The sequence below is a fragment of the Triticum aestivum genome, chromosome 5B (genome assembly GCF_018294505.1).
Source record: "Triticum aestivum cultivar Chinese Spring chromosome 5B, IWGSC CS RefSeq v2.1, whole genome shotgun sequence".
NCBI classification, from domain to species: domain Eukaryota; kingdom Viridiplantae; phylum Streptophyta; class Magnoliopsida; order Poales; family Poaceae; genus Triticum; species Triticum aestivum.
This window is the reverse complement of record NC_057807.1, coordinates 655,007,681-655,020,774: the sequence shown is the minus strand read 5'-3', so window position 1 is coordinate 655,020,774 and position 13,094 is coordinate 655,007,681. Positions and strand designations below refer to the sequence as shown.

Genomic DNA, 13,094 nt, shown 5'->3' with positions numbered 1-13,094 from the left:
GTTTAACCCCCTGACATTCCAACTCATGATGTTAATCTTGTGTTCTACCATTGGGAAACAGAGCAGTCTTCATAAAGTAGCCTCCCAGGCCAAGTTCACATAGCAGCCACAAAGGGCACAACAGAACCAGCATGCTGGACAGCAGCTGATGCCAACAGGGTAGATTCATAACACAAACATGAGCCCCACAACATAACAGAGATACATATAGTTTTGCTAACATGATGAACTAAAAAGCTACAACGGGTGAGCCTTTGAAATGCTTCAGGCTCCAGTGCCGACCTCTGAGCCGACGACGCTGTCATGGTCCAGTGCAACAGCTCCGCCATGCTCCAGCAGTGTGTCCTCCACTTCAGCAGCCCGGCCTGAGAGCATCTCCAACAGCCGCGCTATACTAGCGCCGCGCCGCAAATTAGTCGGTTTTAGCGCGCGTGCAACACGGCGGGTCGCTCCAGCGGGCGCGCAAAAACGGCGCGCGTGCTATAACGAGTTGGGCGCGCTGTCGGAAACACTGCCCCGCGCGGTGTATTTCGGGCGCCCGCTGCAGCGCGCGGCACACTCGGGCACTCGCTCTCGCACTTCCTCTCCCACTTCCACCCCATCCGGCCGCACCGCCGCCGCCGCCCGTGCCCCCCGGCGACCATTCAGGCGCTTCCCCGGCCTATCCCCGCGCCGCCGCGCTTCCGCCCCATCCCTCCTAGTCCCGCCGACGCTCGCGCGCCTCCGTCGTCCGAGGAACAGCGCCCGAGCGCTCGCTTCCGCACCGCGCCCGCAAGGTGTTCGACAAAACGCCTACAAGGTATGTATTGCTCAAACTTCATGAATTTGGTGCATGTTTTGAATTGTAGTTTTAATAGTATAGTATTGAACATTGTAGATGAGTTCGTCGTTTGATTCTTCCAAAGAAGAATTTGATATGGAAGAGGAGGAGGATCTTGCAATGATCCTAGCTATGCATATCAATAAAAAACCGAAGCACGGTGGTTCAGTTATGGGTCGAGAGAAAATTTGGAGAGATAGGATTGATGCCCATAACAGATTGATGAAGAACTATTTCGTGGAGAATCCCACATACCAGGAGTCGTATTTTCGTCGCCGGTTTAGGATGAGCACCGACTTGTTCAGGCGCATTGCAGAGAAACTAGCGAGCCATGACCGGTTTTTCCAGCAAAGGAGGAATGCCGCCGGAGAGCTCGGGCATATCACCTTTCCGAAGGTGACAGCCGCTTTGCGTATGTTGGCATACGGTATCCCGGCTGATCTAGTTGATGATCACTTGGCTATGGGTGAGAGCCAAGCCATCATGTGTGTCAAGCGCTTTGCAATGGGAATTGTGCAAGTGTTTGGCGAGGAGTATTTGAGATCTCCCACTGCTGAAGACGCCGCAAGGCTATTGGCGATGAACAAAGCGCGCGGCTTTCCTGGCATGCTTGGCTCAATAGATTGCATGCATTGGAGTTGGAAGAATTGTCCAAAGGCATGGCATGGGCAATTCCATGGCCAAAAAAAGGGTTCCAATATAATCCTTGAAGCGGTGGCCGATCAGGAGACTTGGATTTGGCATGCATTCTTTGGAATGCCTGGATCTTTGAATGACATCAATGTTGTCAACCGGTCACCACTGATGAATAAGATTGCAAACGGTGAGTTGCCACCTGTGCAGTTTGTAGCAAATGGCCGTACGTACAACTATGGCTATTATCTAGCGGATGGCATCTATCCAAAGTGGCAAACCTTCGTGAAGCCGTTGAAAAAGCCGGAAGGTAAGAAAAATCTTGATTTCCACAATGCTCAGGCGGCGGCTAGAAAAGATGTGGAGAGAGCATTTGGGATTTTGCAAGCCCAATTTGCTATTGTGAGAGGACCGGCTAGATTTTGGGATCAAAAAATGCTTTGGTACATCATGCACGCTTGTGTGAACATGCACAACATGATCATCGAGAATGAGCGTGGCCAAGATTTAGACTACTCACAGTATGAACTCCTGGGACATCCCGTACGAGTGCGACGGAGGGCTGAAAGGGTAGCCCGTTTTATTGCCTCCTATCATGCCATTTGGTGTCCTGCAACGCACAATGAACTTCAGAATGATCTGATTGAAGAGTGGTGGGCATGATATGGACGACAAAGAGCATCATGATTTCTGCATTCGACATTGTATTGTTTACGAACTATTTGTTGTGTTTATTGCATTATTTGTTGTACTGAACAATAAACTATTTGTTTGAGTTGTAATGATAACGAAATTGAACTATTTATTGTTGATTTATTTTGTTTGTTTGATCATTTTTGCTCTTCTTCTTTGAAATGTATATGTGGTTTGTGCGGCGCGCGCGCTGTATTTTTGCGCTCGGCTGGAGCGGCGCGCGCGCTGCATTATAGCGCGGCTGCTGAAGCCAGCGCTGGTGGTCGCGCTAAACCAGCCGAAGCGCGCACGGCAAACAGGATTTTTGCGCACGGGGCATAGCGCGGCTGTTGGAGATGCTCTTAGTCAAGTTGGAATAGTGCCCTAAGTGCAGAGATCACCGTTCCTGGGACTTGATCCTTGAACTGGTCGGCGAGCTCTTTCATCGCGCGCTCAGTAACATCCTCTCCATCTTTGACGATTCCCAGACCACGGCACACAAAAGCCTGGGCCTCCTTAGCAGCAGGGGCGGCCCGGCGGTGCGCTTTGATTCTTGCACTAGACCGCCGAAGAGAGAACCCACCGTTGCGGTCGATGTCCATCCCGGCCAGAGTCTTGCGCCTGTTGGTGAGTGCCCTTGACTGCTGGACAGGAGGCGAAAGCAGCAGCGGCGCTGAGGCCTGCACAAAGAGTGGATCCAAGATGTCCGAGCTATCTTCTTCAGTGGCAGTCGGGACGGACACAACCGCACTCTCCACGGGAGCCTCGAAACCAGGTGGACAAGGCGGCGTAACTACAGACAGAGGTTGGACGAGACGGCACGGTGAACATAGTTGTAGGGCCGCCTGAACGCCGGCGAAGAGCACGTCCATTGGCGGGACATGGCCGCCCTTTGAGCTTGGCATCGCCGGAAGCACCGAAGAGGGAGATTCCGGTGGCGTGAGGTTGCTGCGAGACCGTTGCCTGGCCGCGTGTGGTGAGACCTGACGATGGGGGCTGCGTCCCCGCTCCTGCATTGGGGTAGTAGGCAGCGTGACCAGGCCAGCTTCTACAGCCCCAGGCTGCTGAATGCGACGCCACACCAGGGCACCAGCAGCATCACGATGTAGCCTGGCCAACGGCGTGCTCTCCCCTTGAACAACTGTCACCGGCGTAGGTGCGGCACCCCGGTGACGATCACGACGGTCCTCAGCATGCCTTCCTTCATCCCGTCGCCCCTCCCTGTCGCGCCTCCCCTCCGCAGCGCGCGAGCGACTACGAAAGAAGCGGTCGGACCATGACCCTTGGCGCTCGCCTGGGCGCCCACGCCAATCTGCGTCGTCTCTGTCTCGGCGGCGTCTTTTGTCGTCATCGTCGCGGCGACGGCGGTCGTTGTCGTTGTTGCGCCGTCCACCTTGGTTGCTCTCCCTGATGGCAACCTCTCCATCAATGATCCCATATTGCCAGTCGAACTGGTGCTGGTAGCACGGTGTTGAAGCATCCTGGCCAAAGTCTTCATGCAGGTCGAGATGCACGATCACCCGGTACGTGAGCCCAAGCCTCCCCTGCTGTTGTGTTGAGGAAGAGCTGGCTGCAGCAGAGTTGAAGCCAGGGAGCGGCTCAGAGCTGGAGACGATGATGTTGCTGCCGGTCGCGTTGCCGCCGATGAGTGTCAGCCACATGACCTTGGGAATCGCTGATGGATTGGCCGTCCAAGCCCAGAGGTTGAGCGACGACGCGTCTTCTTTCTGGGTCGTGGCCGCATCAAAGTAGTGCGTGACGGCCACGCCGCCGATGAGCTTGCCCACGACCTCCTCGTTCCACGCGTTGAGTGGAACATTCTCCAGGCAGAGATGCACATGATTGACCCTAAGTCAGTGAATCTCGACTGCTTTTCGAATCGGTCTTATACTAATTACAACTTGTGTGATATACTCATGTGGGGGAGCTGCCATTCCTTTCCGGACATTCCTAGAAGAAGATCTCCAATACATGCAGGGTCCATTTATCTGAGTGATTTTTTTTCATTTTTTTCTCCCCCTAGCCATGGACCGGCATGACCGTGAGCTTGTGGCGAGGTACGACATGGGAGCGAGCTTGGGACAGGGAGGTCCCGTGGAGGCGGCGACATGGCGGCTATGTCTGGCATGACCAGGGGGTAGACCCGTGGCGGGGTGTCATCTTTCTTACTTGTTGCTAGTTAGGTCCTTCGGTTCTATTTTCGTTTCATTTTTTTGTTAAGTCATTAACAGGCGGAGCCACCAAAAAAGTTAACAGTGGAGCGTTGTCTTCTTTTGTGCACATCACATCGCCGTACATGAAATAATGCATTATGTTGTTAGATATGTGCCCAACGATTTATTGTTTGTGATGAAAGTTTGACGAAACATGACCATTGGTGGCAGAGACACAAGAGAAGAAGGTAGTCGAGCTGCAGTTTGCCTCATTTTCTGCACCGTCACTTTGGTGGTCCCTCAGTCAAGGGCATTGCATTGTCTAGTGTTGGTACTCACATCATCAACGTCTGGGATCCCTTTTACTTTCTATGCCCCAGTCATATCTTCATTCGGTGGTATCTCACCGTGTAGGTGTATATTGTCCGTGTCTTCTTAGTAAACAAGGTTCTTGGTATAGCTTTTGCTCATCATGGTGCAATTTTTTTATTTTTTTTATGAAAATTAAACCAAACATGATTTATATTTAACTTTTCTACTTATTTGTAACTTATTCTTATTGTGATAAATTTTTAGTTACTATAATTTGTCTATTACTGAGTTGACATAGTCAATCACATAATGATGTTGCTAAATATTAATTATTATGTTTATTTGTTATGTAGTTGTAGTATATGTATATACATATATCATTATCATTTAAACTTTGAGTTGTGTTAAATTTAAATTGTAATGTGTAACAAAAGTTTACTGTGAATTATGCTTTGACATTGCACAGACTATGTATTGTATAGATATATCTGTGTGGTATATCATGGTAGAGATATTTAATACACACTGTGCATGTTTTGCCACTTTAAATTTTGTTTTTGCCACTTTAGATTTTGCCAATTTTCCTTATGCCACTCTAGATTTTGACACTTCACTTTTGCCGCTCTTAATTTTTGACAATTATCACAATTGCCATTTTGTGGCAAAAATAAAATAATTTTATTTTATATTTGTCACTCTTAGATTTTGATAATTATCACAATTGCCACTCTGAAAATTTTGCTTTTGCCACGAGAATGGCAATTGTGATAATTGTCAAAAACTAAGAGTGGCAAAAGTGAAATGTCAAAATCTAGAGTGGCATAAGGAAAATTGGCAAAATCTAAAGTGGCAAAAACAAAATTTTCTCGTGTAATAAATATCTCAATGATGTTTTGTAGAATATGATTAGGTAAGTTCAAAGTGTATCTCTTGGATACTAAAAGTGCAATCATGGCTTTAATCGTACTTCAACATTGATGACAACTCGCAGTAGCAAACTTGGGCAGATAAATTTTAGGGTTTGAAATTGCCCTCCTCTGAGCCAAATAAAAAGAAATTGCCCGTGTCTTTGCACAGAACGCGTCATATCCCATCGACGAGAGAACAAGGTGATTCCTATTTGACACTCACTCGTAAGCATCAAAAGGGCGTGGCTTCTTGAAGCACGGCCTCCCGACGCCCAAGTTTGGGCAGGCCCACAGTCGCCTGTTGTTTCTTCTTTTTTCTGCTTCTTTTTCCTTTCCTTTTTTCTTTTCCCTTTTTCTTTCCCTTTTTTTCTAGTTTTTTTTCTATTACGTTTCTTTTCTTTTCCTTTTAATCTTTTCTTTTTTTTCGTGTATTATACAAAGTTCACCGCGTCTTACAAAACGGTTCATCGTATATTAAAACAATGTTCATTCTCCACTACAAAAAGTACATCGTGCATTATAAAAATGTTCATCGTTTATTGAAATTGTTCAACGAATATACAAATGTTCGCTGTATTTTTCAAATTTGTTCTGCATATGTTACCCAATCATTCAATTAGTATTAAAAAAAATTGTTGAACATATATTAGAAAATGCTCAATGTGTATGTGAAAATTGTTCAATGTATGCATTCATATTTGTTTTCGAAAAATTTCACCATATATTAAAAAAAGTTCATCGTGTATATTAAAATGTTCATAGTATATTAAGAAAATGTTCAATTGTATGTTTCATAGTATATGAAAAAAGTTCAACGTATGTTACAAAATGTTCAATGTATATTCTTCAAAATGTTCAAAACAAAAAGCAATCAAAAAAATGATGCAAACAAAATTCACAAATCCATCGTTGTTTCGATGAAGCATTGCCGAGGCGCCGGAGTTGCGTCGAGGCATCGTCGGGTTCTCCGGTGCTGCGATGAAGCATTGCCGGGGCTCCGGGGCTGCATTGGAGCATCGCCGGGCTGGTCGATGTTGCGTCGGAGCATTGTATGCGGCCGATGACGAGGTTGCTGCGACCAGATGAGATTCCGGCGAACGGCAACGCTGCATTGTTTGCCGGGGAGGGCCTGCTGCTTTTAACGACTGGGCGCTACGAGAGAAGAATGCGAAGGAAGAAGATGAAGACACGATGTTGGGAGCCTGCGATCTAACGGCCACCTACGCCCAAATCAGCCGGCTGCGCAGGCTGATCTTTTCTAAGATCATCCGACTTACTCGTAGCAGGCGTCTTTCCCTTTTGGGATTGTGCGAGGCCGAATGGTAAATGACTAACAAACTGGCCCATTTATTCAGGCCCACGTGCTTCGGAACTACTACAACGGCCCAAACATAAGCTCGCCGCCGCACCCCATTCCTACCGTCGGATCTGTATCCAACACTCCATAGGAAAACCTTAAGCCTCAGTACACGCGCGCCTCCGTTCAGTTCGTTCTGGCACTCCCACTAACGCCTACCCGCCGCCCGCCGCCCGCCGCGACAGCAACGCGGCCGCCGCCCCCCGCTCCAGGTGAGCGCACCGCCGTCCCATCCCCCGCGCGCCCGCGCCCACAGCAGCTGTCTCTTCCATCCTCCCCTTTTCCGCCTAGGCATTCCTCCGAACACCTTCCCTGCTCGCGCGCGCATGCTGCCAGACCAACGGCGAGAGCGTCTAACCCGTCGTCGTCTTTGTGCAGGTGGTTTTCTTCAGACAAAGGGGGGCCAAGAAATGCCGCTCGGTGTACGGTTGAAGTGGCGGCAGACGAGCACGGCGAGCCAGCTGAGCGCCAAGAGGGACATGAGCGGCGGCGGGACCGGGATGGCCGGCGGGAAGACGGGGAACAGGAGGGAGGACGCCAGAGGGAAAGGAGGGGCCAGGTTCGGTGGCCGGGGCAATGGGGAGGAGAGAGAAGAGCGCGGTGGGCGTGGGCGCGGAGGGGGTACGGAGCAGAAGAGGTGGCGGAGCGATGCAGGGTCTCAAGGAGACGCCAGGAGGGCTTCGTCTGGGTTTGACAGCAGGAAGAGGAAGGCTGATCGTGACTCGGGGTACGGCGATTACAACGCCGCGTCGTTTTCTAAGCCAAGGATGGACAGAAAGAACCCTTCCGATGGAACCCGTGGCAAGTTTTCTTCTCGAGGAGGCGACGGGTTTAAGCCCCGGAGATCTGAAGAGGGTGAATTTCGGCCGATGAGAAGGAGTAGCAGCAATGGTTCTGGTATGGGCAGAGGGGGTGGCGATAGGTTCAAGCCTCGAGGTATGGAAGATGGTGGCTTTCGTTCAGTGAGAAGGGATAGCAGCAAAGGTTCTGGTATGGGCAGAGGGGAAGGCGAAAGGTTCAAGCCTCGAGGTTCGGAAGATGATGGCTTCCGTTCAATGAGAAGGGATAGCAGCAAGACCTCTGGTGGAAGTAAAGGGGACAAGGGTCGATCAATGGTCTGTATGAATTCACAAGCCTCCAAGTGGAAGAAATTTGACAAAGACATCAGGGTCGATCGTCGAAATGGTGGCGCCACAAATGCCGATTTGGATGAGCATGATGCCGGAAGCAGGAAGTCTGATGATTCACGCCAAAATACTGAAGAGAAGCCCCGTGCGCGTCCTACTCGAGTGCTGGACAAGACTGGGAAGAAACTCAGGGTCTATAAGAAGGATTCAGTTTCTGATTCTGAGGAAATTGCTCCTCCTAAGAAGAGAAAGCGAATGAAACTAGATCCTTATGACACATCAAACAAACGAATTGAGGAGGCAACTCCCAAACAAGATGGTACGAATGCTATCTTACCATTTTTAAAGTGCCGCAGAGGATTCATTTGTGCATATGTACATCCTGTTTCATGTAAACGGCCCCTCAAATCCTGTGATAGTGAAACGGCACCCTCTCATGGATAGTTTCTTGCTCTGCCCCTGAAAGTAGCATTGCATTTCTTATCTGAAGTTCATGCTAACAAAGAAGAAATATTCCATATTATTTAAATGCAGGTATAGAGCTCGGGAAGTCAAGAAAATGTAGTGCAACTTATGTATACTACTCGATATGCATATGCTTAATGATATCCTGTTAAGATAAAAAAAATGCATACACACTAGAACCACTTACAAGTTATAGTTTTATTCAGTCTGTGCCATTCCCTCCTTTTAGAAATATATTTGCATGCTTTGTTATGTAACATTGTTGATCCAAATCTCTTCTTTCAACTGATAACTTCATGAAATTGCTACATATTTTAATTGTTTCCTTAGTAATATGAAAACTTTCCTGAACGTCTTAGAGCATTCACGCCCTTATAATTTATTTACTTATTCGAAACTTTTGGTCTTATGAGGAAAGTGTCTAATTATCAATCTGATGCTTTAATATCTCCATTTTTTTCTAGTTTGCATAACAGTGAAGATTCCAGAAAAGAGCACACCTGAACCTGAAGAGACTGAAATGTCTATAAATGCTAAATTTCGTGACATACAGCCAAGTTCTTCAATCCTTCAATATGTTGAAGATAATGTATACACAATTACCTCCTCATACCTCTTTGACTCTTACGCTCTATGAATGCATGTGTAACATAATTTTACTGCTCTTCGCAGCTACTTGGTCGTAGGCGTCTAATTGACATAAAAAATGCTGGCTACAATACCAAGCTTTCTGCTCCTCTGGATAATGTCCCCTTCTCAACCAGAATTGAGCGTGACCGGATAGAAGACAGTGTAAGAAAGATAACATATAATCAGTGCAGAAAGTTGTATGTTTCTCTTGTTTTAGTCATTTATTTTTGGCTGCTATATGATTTTAGGTTTTACTACCTCTGTTTCAAAATATAAGACGTTTTGGTAGGCCATTTTAGCCTACCAAAACGTCTTGTATTTAGAACGGAGGTAGTATATTTTATGTTTGTTTTTTCTATCCAATATTAGTTGTTGTTGCTCACAAAAAACTATCAACAGGTGTTCAGAAATAAGTTGGACTTTTTTGCCGCTGCAAAGATCCCATCATCTTTCCCTCCTCCTACAATTCCAGAGATAGCATTTGCAGGTAAACATCCTAGGAAGGAATGCACAATATCAGTTCCATCTCCCCTTTCTTATTTATATTGAAAGTTGTCCATCATGTCATTTTGATGTGCTGTGTCTGAATTCAGTATGTCATATATCATTCTACATTTATCCCCTACAATGTTTTGCAAATAGTGGAGCAATTATTTGCATTGAAAATGTATGTTTTGTTGGTTCTGTGGCACACTGAAACATTGATGATAAATTGCACATTGACCTTTTGTAGTCAACTAACCAAGCCTCTACTTTGTTGTATGTTTCAACTTTCAGCCATCTTATGTTCTGCTCAGCTCAACTCTATATCACTGAGCTTCTAAAATGTTTGGTTATGTATTATCAATTGAACTACTGGTGAAAGAGAAACTTCACATCTTGTAGAAGGCTCTTTTTACTAGGACAAATGTCAAATCATAACCTCGTGCTTAATTTAAGTCTTTAAGTAAATATTTACAGATGAAGGGGAGCCTTGGCGCAGTGGTAAAGCTGCTGCCTTGTGACCATGAGGTCACGGGTTCAAGTCCTGGAAACAGCCTCTTACAGAAATGTAGGGAAAGGCTGCGTACTATAGACCCAAAGTGGTCGGACCCTTCCCCGACCCTGCGCAAGCGGGAGCTACATGCACCGGGCTGCCCTTTTTTTTAAGTAAATATTTACAGATAACAGACATGATATTTTTTGTGTCATATATGACATTTAGTGCTGCTCCTTCTCTGGCTGTGTTTGAAACTTTGTATAGGAAATATAACAATTTGCATGTATTCTTTAGATATTTTATGCTAGTTTTGTTGTCAAAACAATGCTTTCTTTGGATTCTGTAAAATCTTTACTGAATCAAATATAGTATTCAACCTATCTATATCACTCCCTGTTTCTTAAAGGGTTTGAAATCTGCCCTAACAACTTCTCTTACTTTACTGAAATTCAAGGGGTATCAAACGTTGGGAAATCATCACTACTTAATGCACTTACAAGACAGTGGGGTATTGTCCGGACATCAGATAAACCAGGACTTACTCAAGTAAGTTGAATAAACAATTAACACTTGCATATCTTCATCTACTTATTTATCAGTGTTCAAACACTTAATTTGTTTATATGTATAACATATTACTTCTGAATCACAGAGTATAAATTTCTTCAAGCTTGCATCAAAGTTATGCCTTGTTGATTTGCCCGGATATGGTTTTGCTTATGCAAAGGATGAAGTTAAAGAGTCTTGGCAGGAGCTTGTAAGTATCCAATCTGCATTATAGCCTTTTCATGAATCATGTCGCCTTGCATGAATTTGGGGTTTCTGACCTCTGGTCTATGATAATTTATTAAAATCCTAAATTTTATTGTAAATACTTGTAGATCACAAAACTATTGTACATTGGTAATGAAATTCCTTGAGGTCTTGCTCTACAACTTGTATGGGCGCTGTGGCTGATTACTTGTTTTAATAACAATGAACCTCTGGTTTGGATATCCAACTGAGCACAATTTCAAATCAATGACGCGTGTTTATGATCACAGAATTAGACAAACTATCTCCTGCCCCCCATGCAGTATTCTTGTTGATTTGAATACATCCATTAGATCTGTTCATCAAAGAAATCTCTTGTTTTATTTTAACTCTTCAAGACATAAGCTTTAACATGTGCCTATTGGTTATGGTTATTCTTGGTTCTTCTTAACTCTGAAATGTACATACTTGTAGATCACATAACTGCTGTACATTGGTAATGAAATTCCTTGGCTCTTGCTCTATAACTTTTATGAGCACTGCTGCTGATTACTTGTTTTAATAACAAGGAACATCTGGTCTGGATGTCCAACTGGGCACAATTTCAAATCAACAATCAAGCAGCTTCACAATGCATGTTAATGATCGCTTAATTAGACGAACTATCTCCTAGTCCCGTTGCAGTATTCTTGATAATTTGAACCATTGGATCTGTCTGTCAAAGAAATCACTTGTCTTCAAGATGTTCCTATTGGTTTTTTTGTTTTTTTTAAAGATCGTGCCTATTGGTTATTGATCTTGGTTCTTACAAGCACTCTGAAATTTGTAGGTGAAGGAGTATGTTTCAAACAGGGTTGGTCTGGATAGAGTGTGCCTTCTTGTGCACACTAAACGTGGAATGAAACCATTGGACTACGAGCTTATAGATCTAATGGAAAGGTTTGCTTAAATCCTTAGAGGCAGTGTTCATATCTACTTCTCTAATGTAGTAATGTTAAGTGGTTTTGCACCTTCACAATCTTAATTGAAGTACATCACTGTCAGTGCAAAGTTAAAAAAAACTGTGCTGTCAGTGCGATCAAATTCATTGATTAGAGTCATGCAGTTTTTTCCTGGAAGACATTGTTTGATCAAAGCATTTGCTTATGTTTGGGGTGATATACATAGTGGTGTTACGTTCGACTTTGTGAATGACATCTCCATATACACTGTGGCAGATACAAGACACCATACCAGATTGTATTAACCAAGACTGATTTGGTTTTCCCTATAGACGTTGCTCGCCGTGCCATGGAAATCCAAGAGGTTCGCTCCCTCCCTATACACACCCTCCCCACCTTCCTCCCATGCGTGTTTTGTTTCATTGCCTGACCTGAACCGAAACGGCTCATTTCCTCAACTGCAGAGCCTGAAGAAGAACAAGTCAGTCGTAAAGCCCGTGGTGAGCTCCTGAACCATCTGATCATCCCCAATCTGTTATACCTACTCCTGAACCATGTCATTCTGATACCGTGATACATGTCTTGTAGATGATGGTGAGCTCCAAGACGGGGGCCGGCATACGCAACCTGAGAGGCGTCCTTGGGAAGCTAGCTCGCTTCATCAAGCCGTAGGAAGGCGATGACCTAGCCTGGAGTGCGTGGTTCAGGGGAAGATAAATGCCCAAGTGGTTCGGCTTTTAGGCCTTGAAGTCCTTGTTAGGGTAGGATATGACGCCATGTTGTATCTAAGATTTGGATCACCGAACCATTTCCCTGTCAGAGAGGAGATTCTATCATTTAGAGGCTACTAGAAGGATACTGTGTGGTGTTTTCTTTTTTTTGCTAAGTGTATTTGCACTGTATTAGCAAAAATCATGTCTTAAATAAACTTCTACGCTGATTGAGGGCAATGAGTACACAAATTTAAGTATGGATGTGTTACAGAACCCAGGGCTTCATAAAGGAAAGCAGGAAAATACAACGTGCCATGTCAGAATTTCCCTTGAAAGCTAGATACATCTTACATGTTAACACCTTCTCAGAGAACAGATTGTGCATTTTTATCATTGAGGCACTGTCTCTCTGACGAAGTAACAAACTTCCATGTCAACGCGCTGTACATATGATGTTGTTCCAGACATAGTATTAGAGCAAGTACAATAAGGTGACATAAGGGACAGTGGAGTTTTGGAACCCGGGTGTATTGGAGGACCTTATTTTAGATAATTTAAAAATCACATTTAAAGTTTCAAAATTCTGAAAAAAAATTCTACATGATCATATCGATTTATATTACACATGTGT

At 45.1% G+C, this 13,094-nt stretch overlaps 1 protein-coding gene across 1 annotated transcript; it reads left to right on the top strand.

Annotated features, from left to right (window-relative positions):
• The first annotated feature begins 6,923 nt into the window (after positions 1–6,923).
• LOC123113933 (uncharacterized) lies at positions 6,924–12,736 on the top strand. The gene is made up of 11 exons (XM_044535264.1): positions 6,924–7,067; positions 7,234–8,301; positions 8,912–9,036; positions 9,120–9,239; positions 9,477–9,564; positions 10,511–10,602; positions 10,709–10,813; positions 11,639–11,748; positions 12,027–12,114; positions 12,215–12,250; positions 12,339–12,736. Exons 2-11 carry the CDS (start codon positions 7,266–7,268, stop codon positions 12,420–12,422), a joined length of 1,884 nt encoding a protein of 627 aa, XP_044391199.1. The 5' UTR covers positions 6,924–7,067; positions 7,234–7,265; the 3' UTR covers positions 12,423–12,736.
• Positions 12,737–13,094: the final 358 nt, after the last annotated feature.

Coding starts and splice junctions, on each gene's coding strand:
- LOC123113933 (XM_044535264.1), top strand. CDS start 7,266: ATGCCGCTCGGTGTACGGTTGAAGTGGCGGCAGACGAGCACGGCGAGC. Junction 8,302..8,911: donor GGCAACTCCCAAACAAGATG/GTACGAATGCTA, acceptor ATTTTTTTCTAG/TTTGCATAACAGTGAAGATT. Junction 12,251..12,338: donor AGTCAGTCGTAAAGCCCGTG/GTGAGCTCCTGA, acceptor CATGTCTTGTAG/ATGATGGTGAGCTCCAAGAC.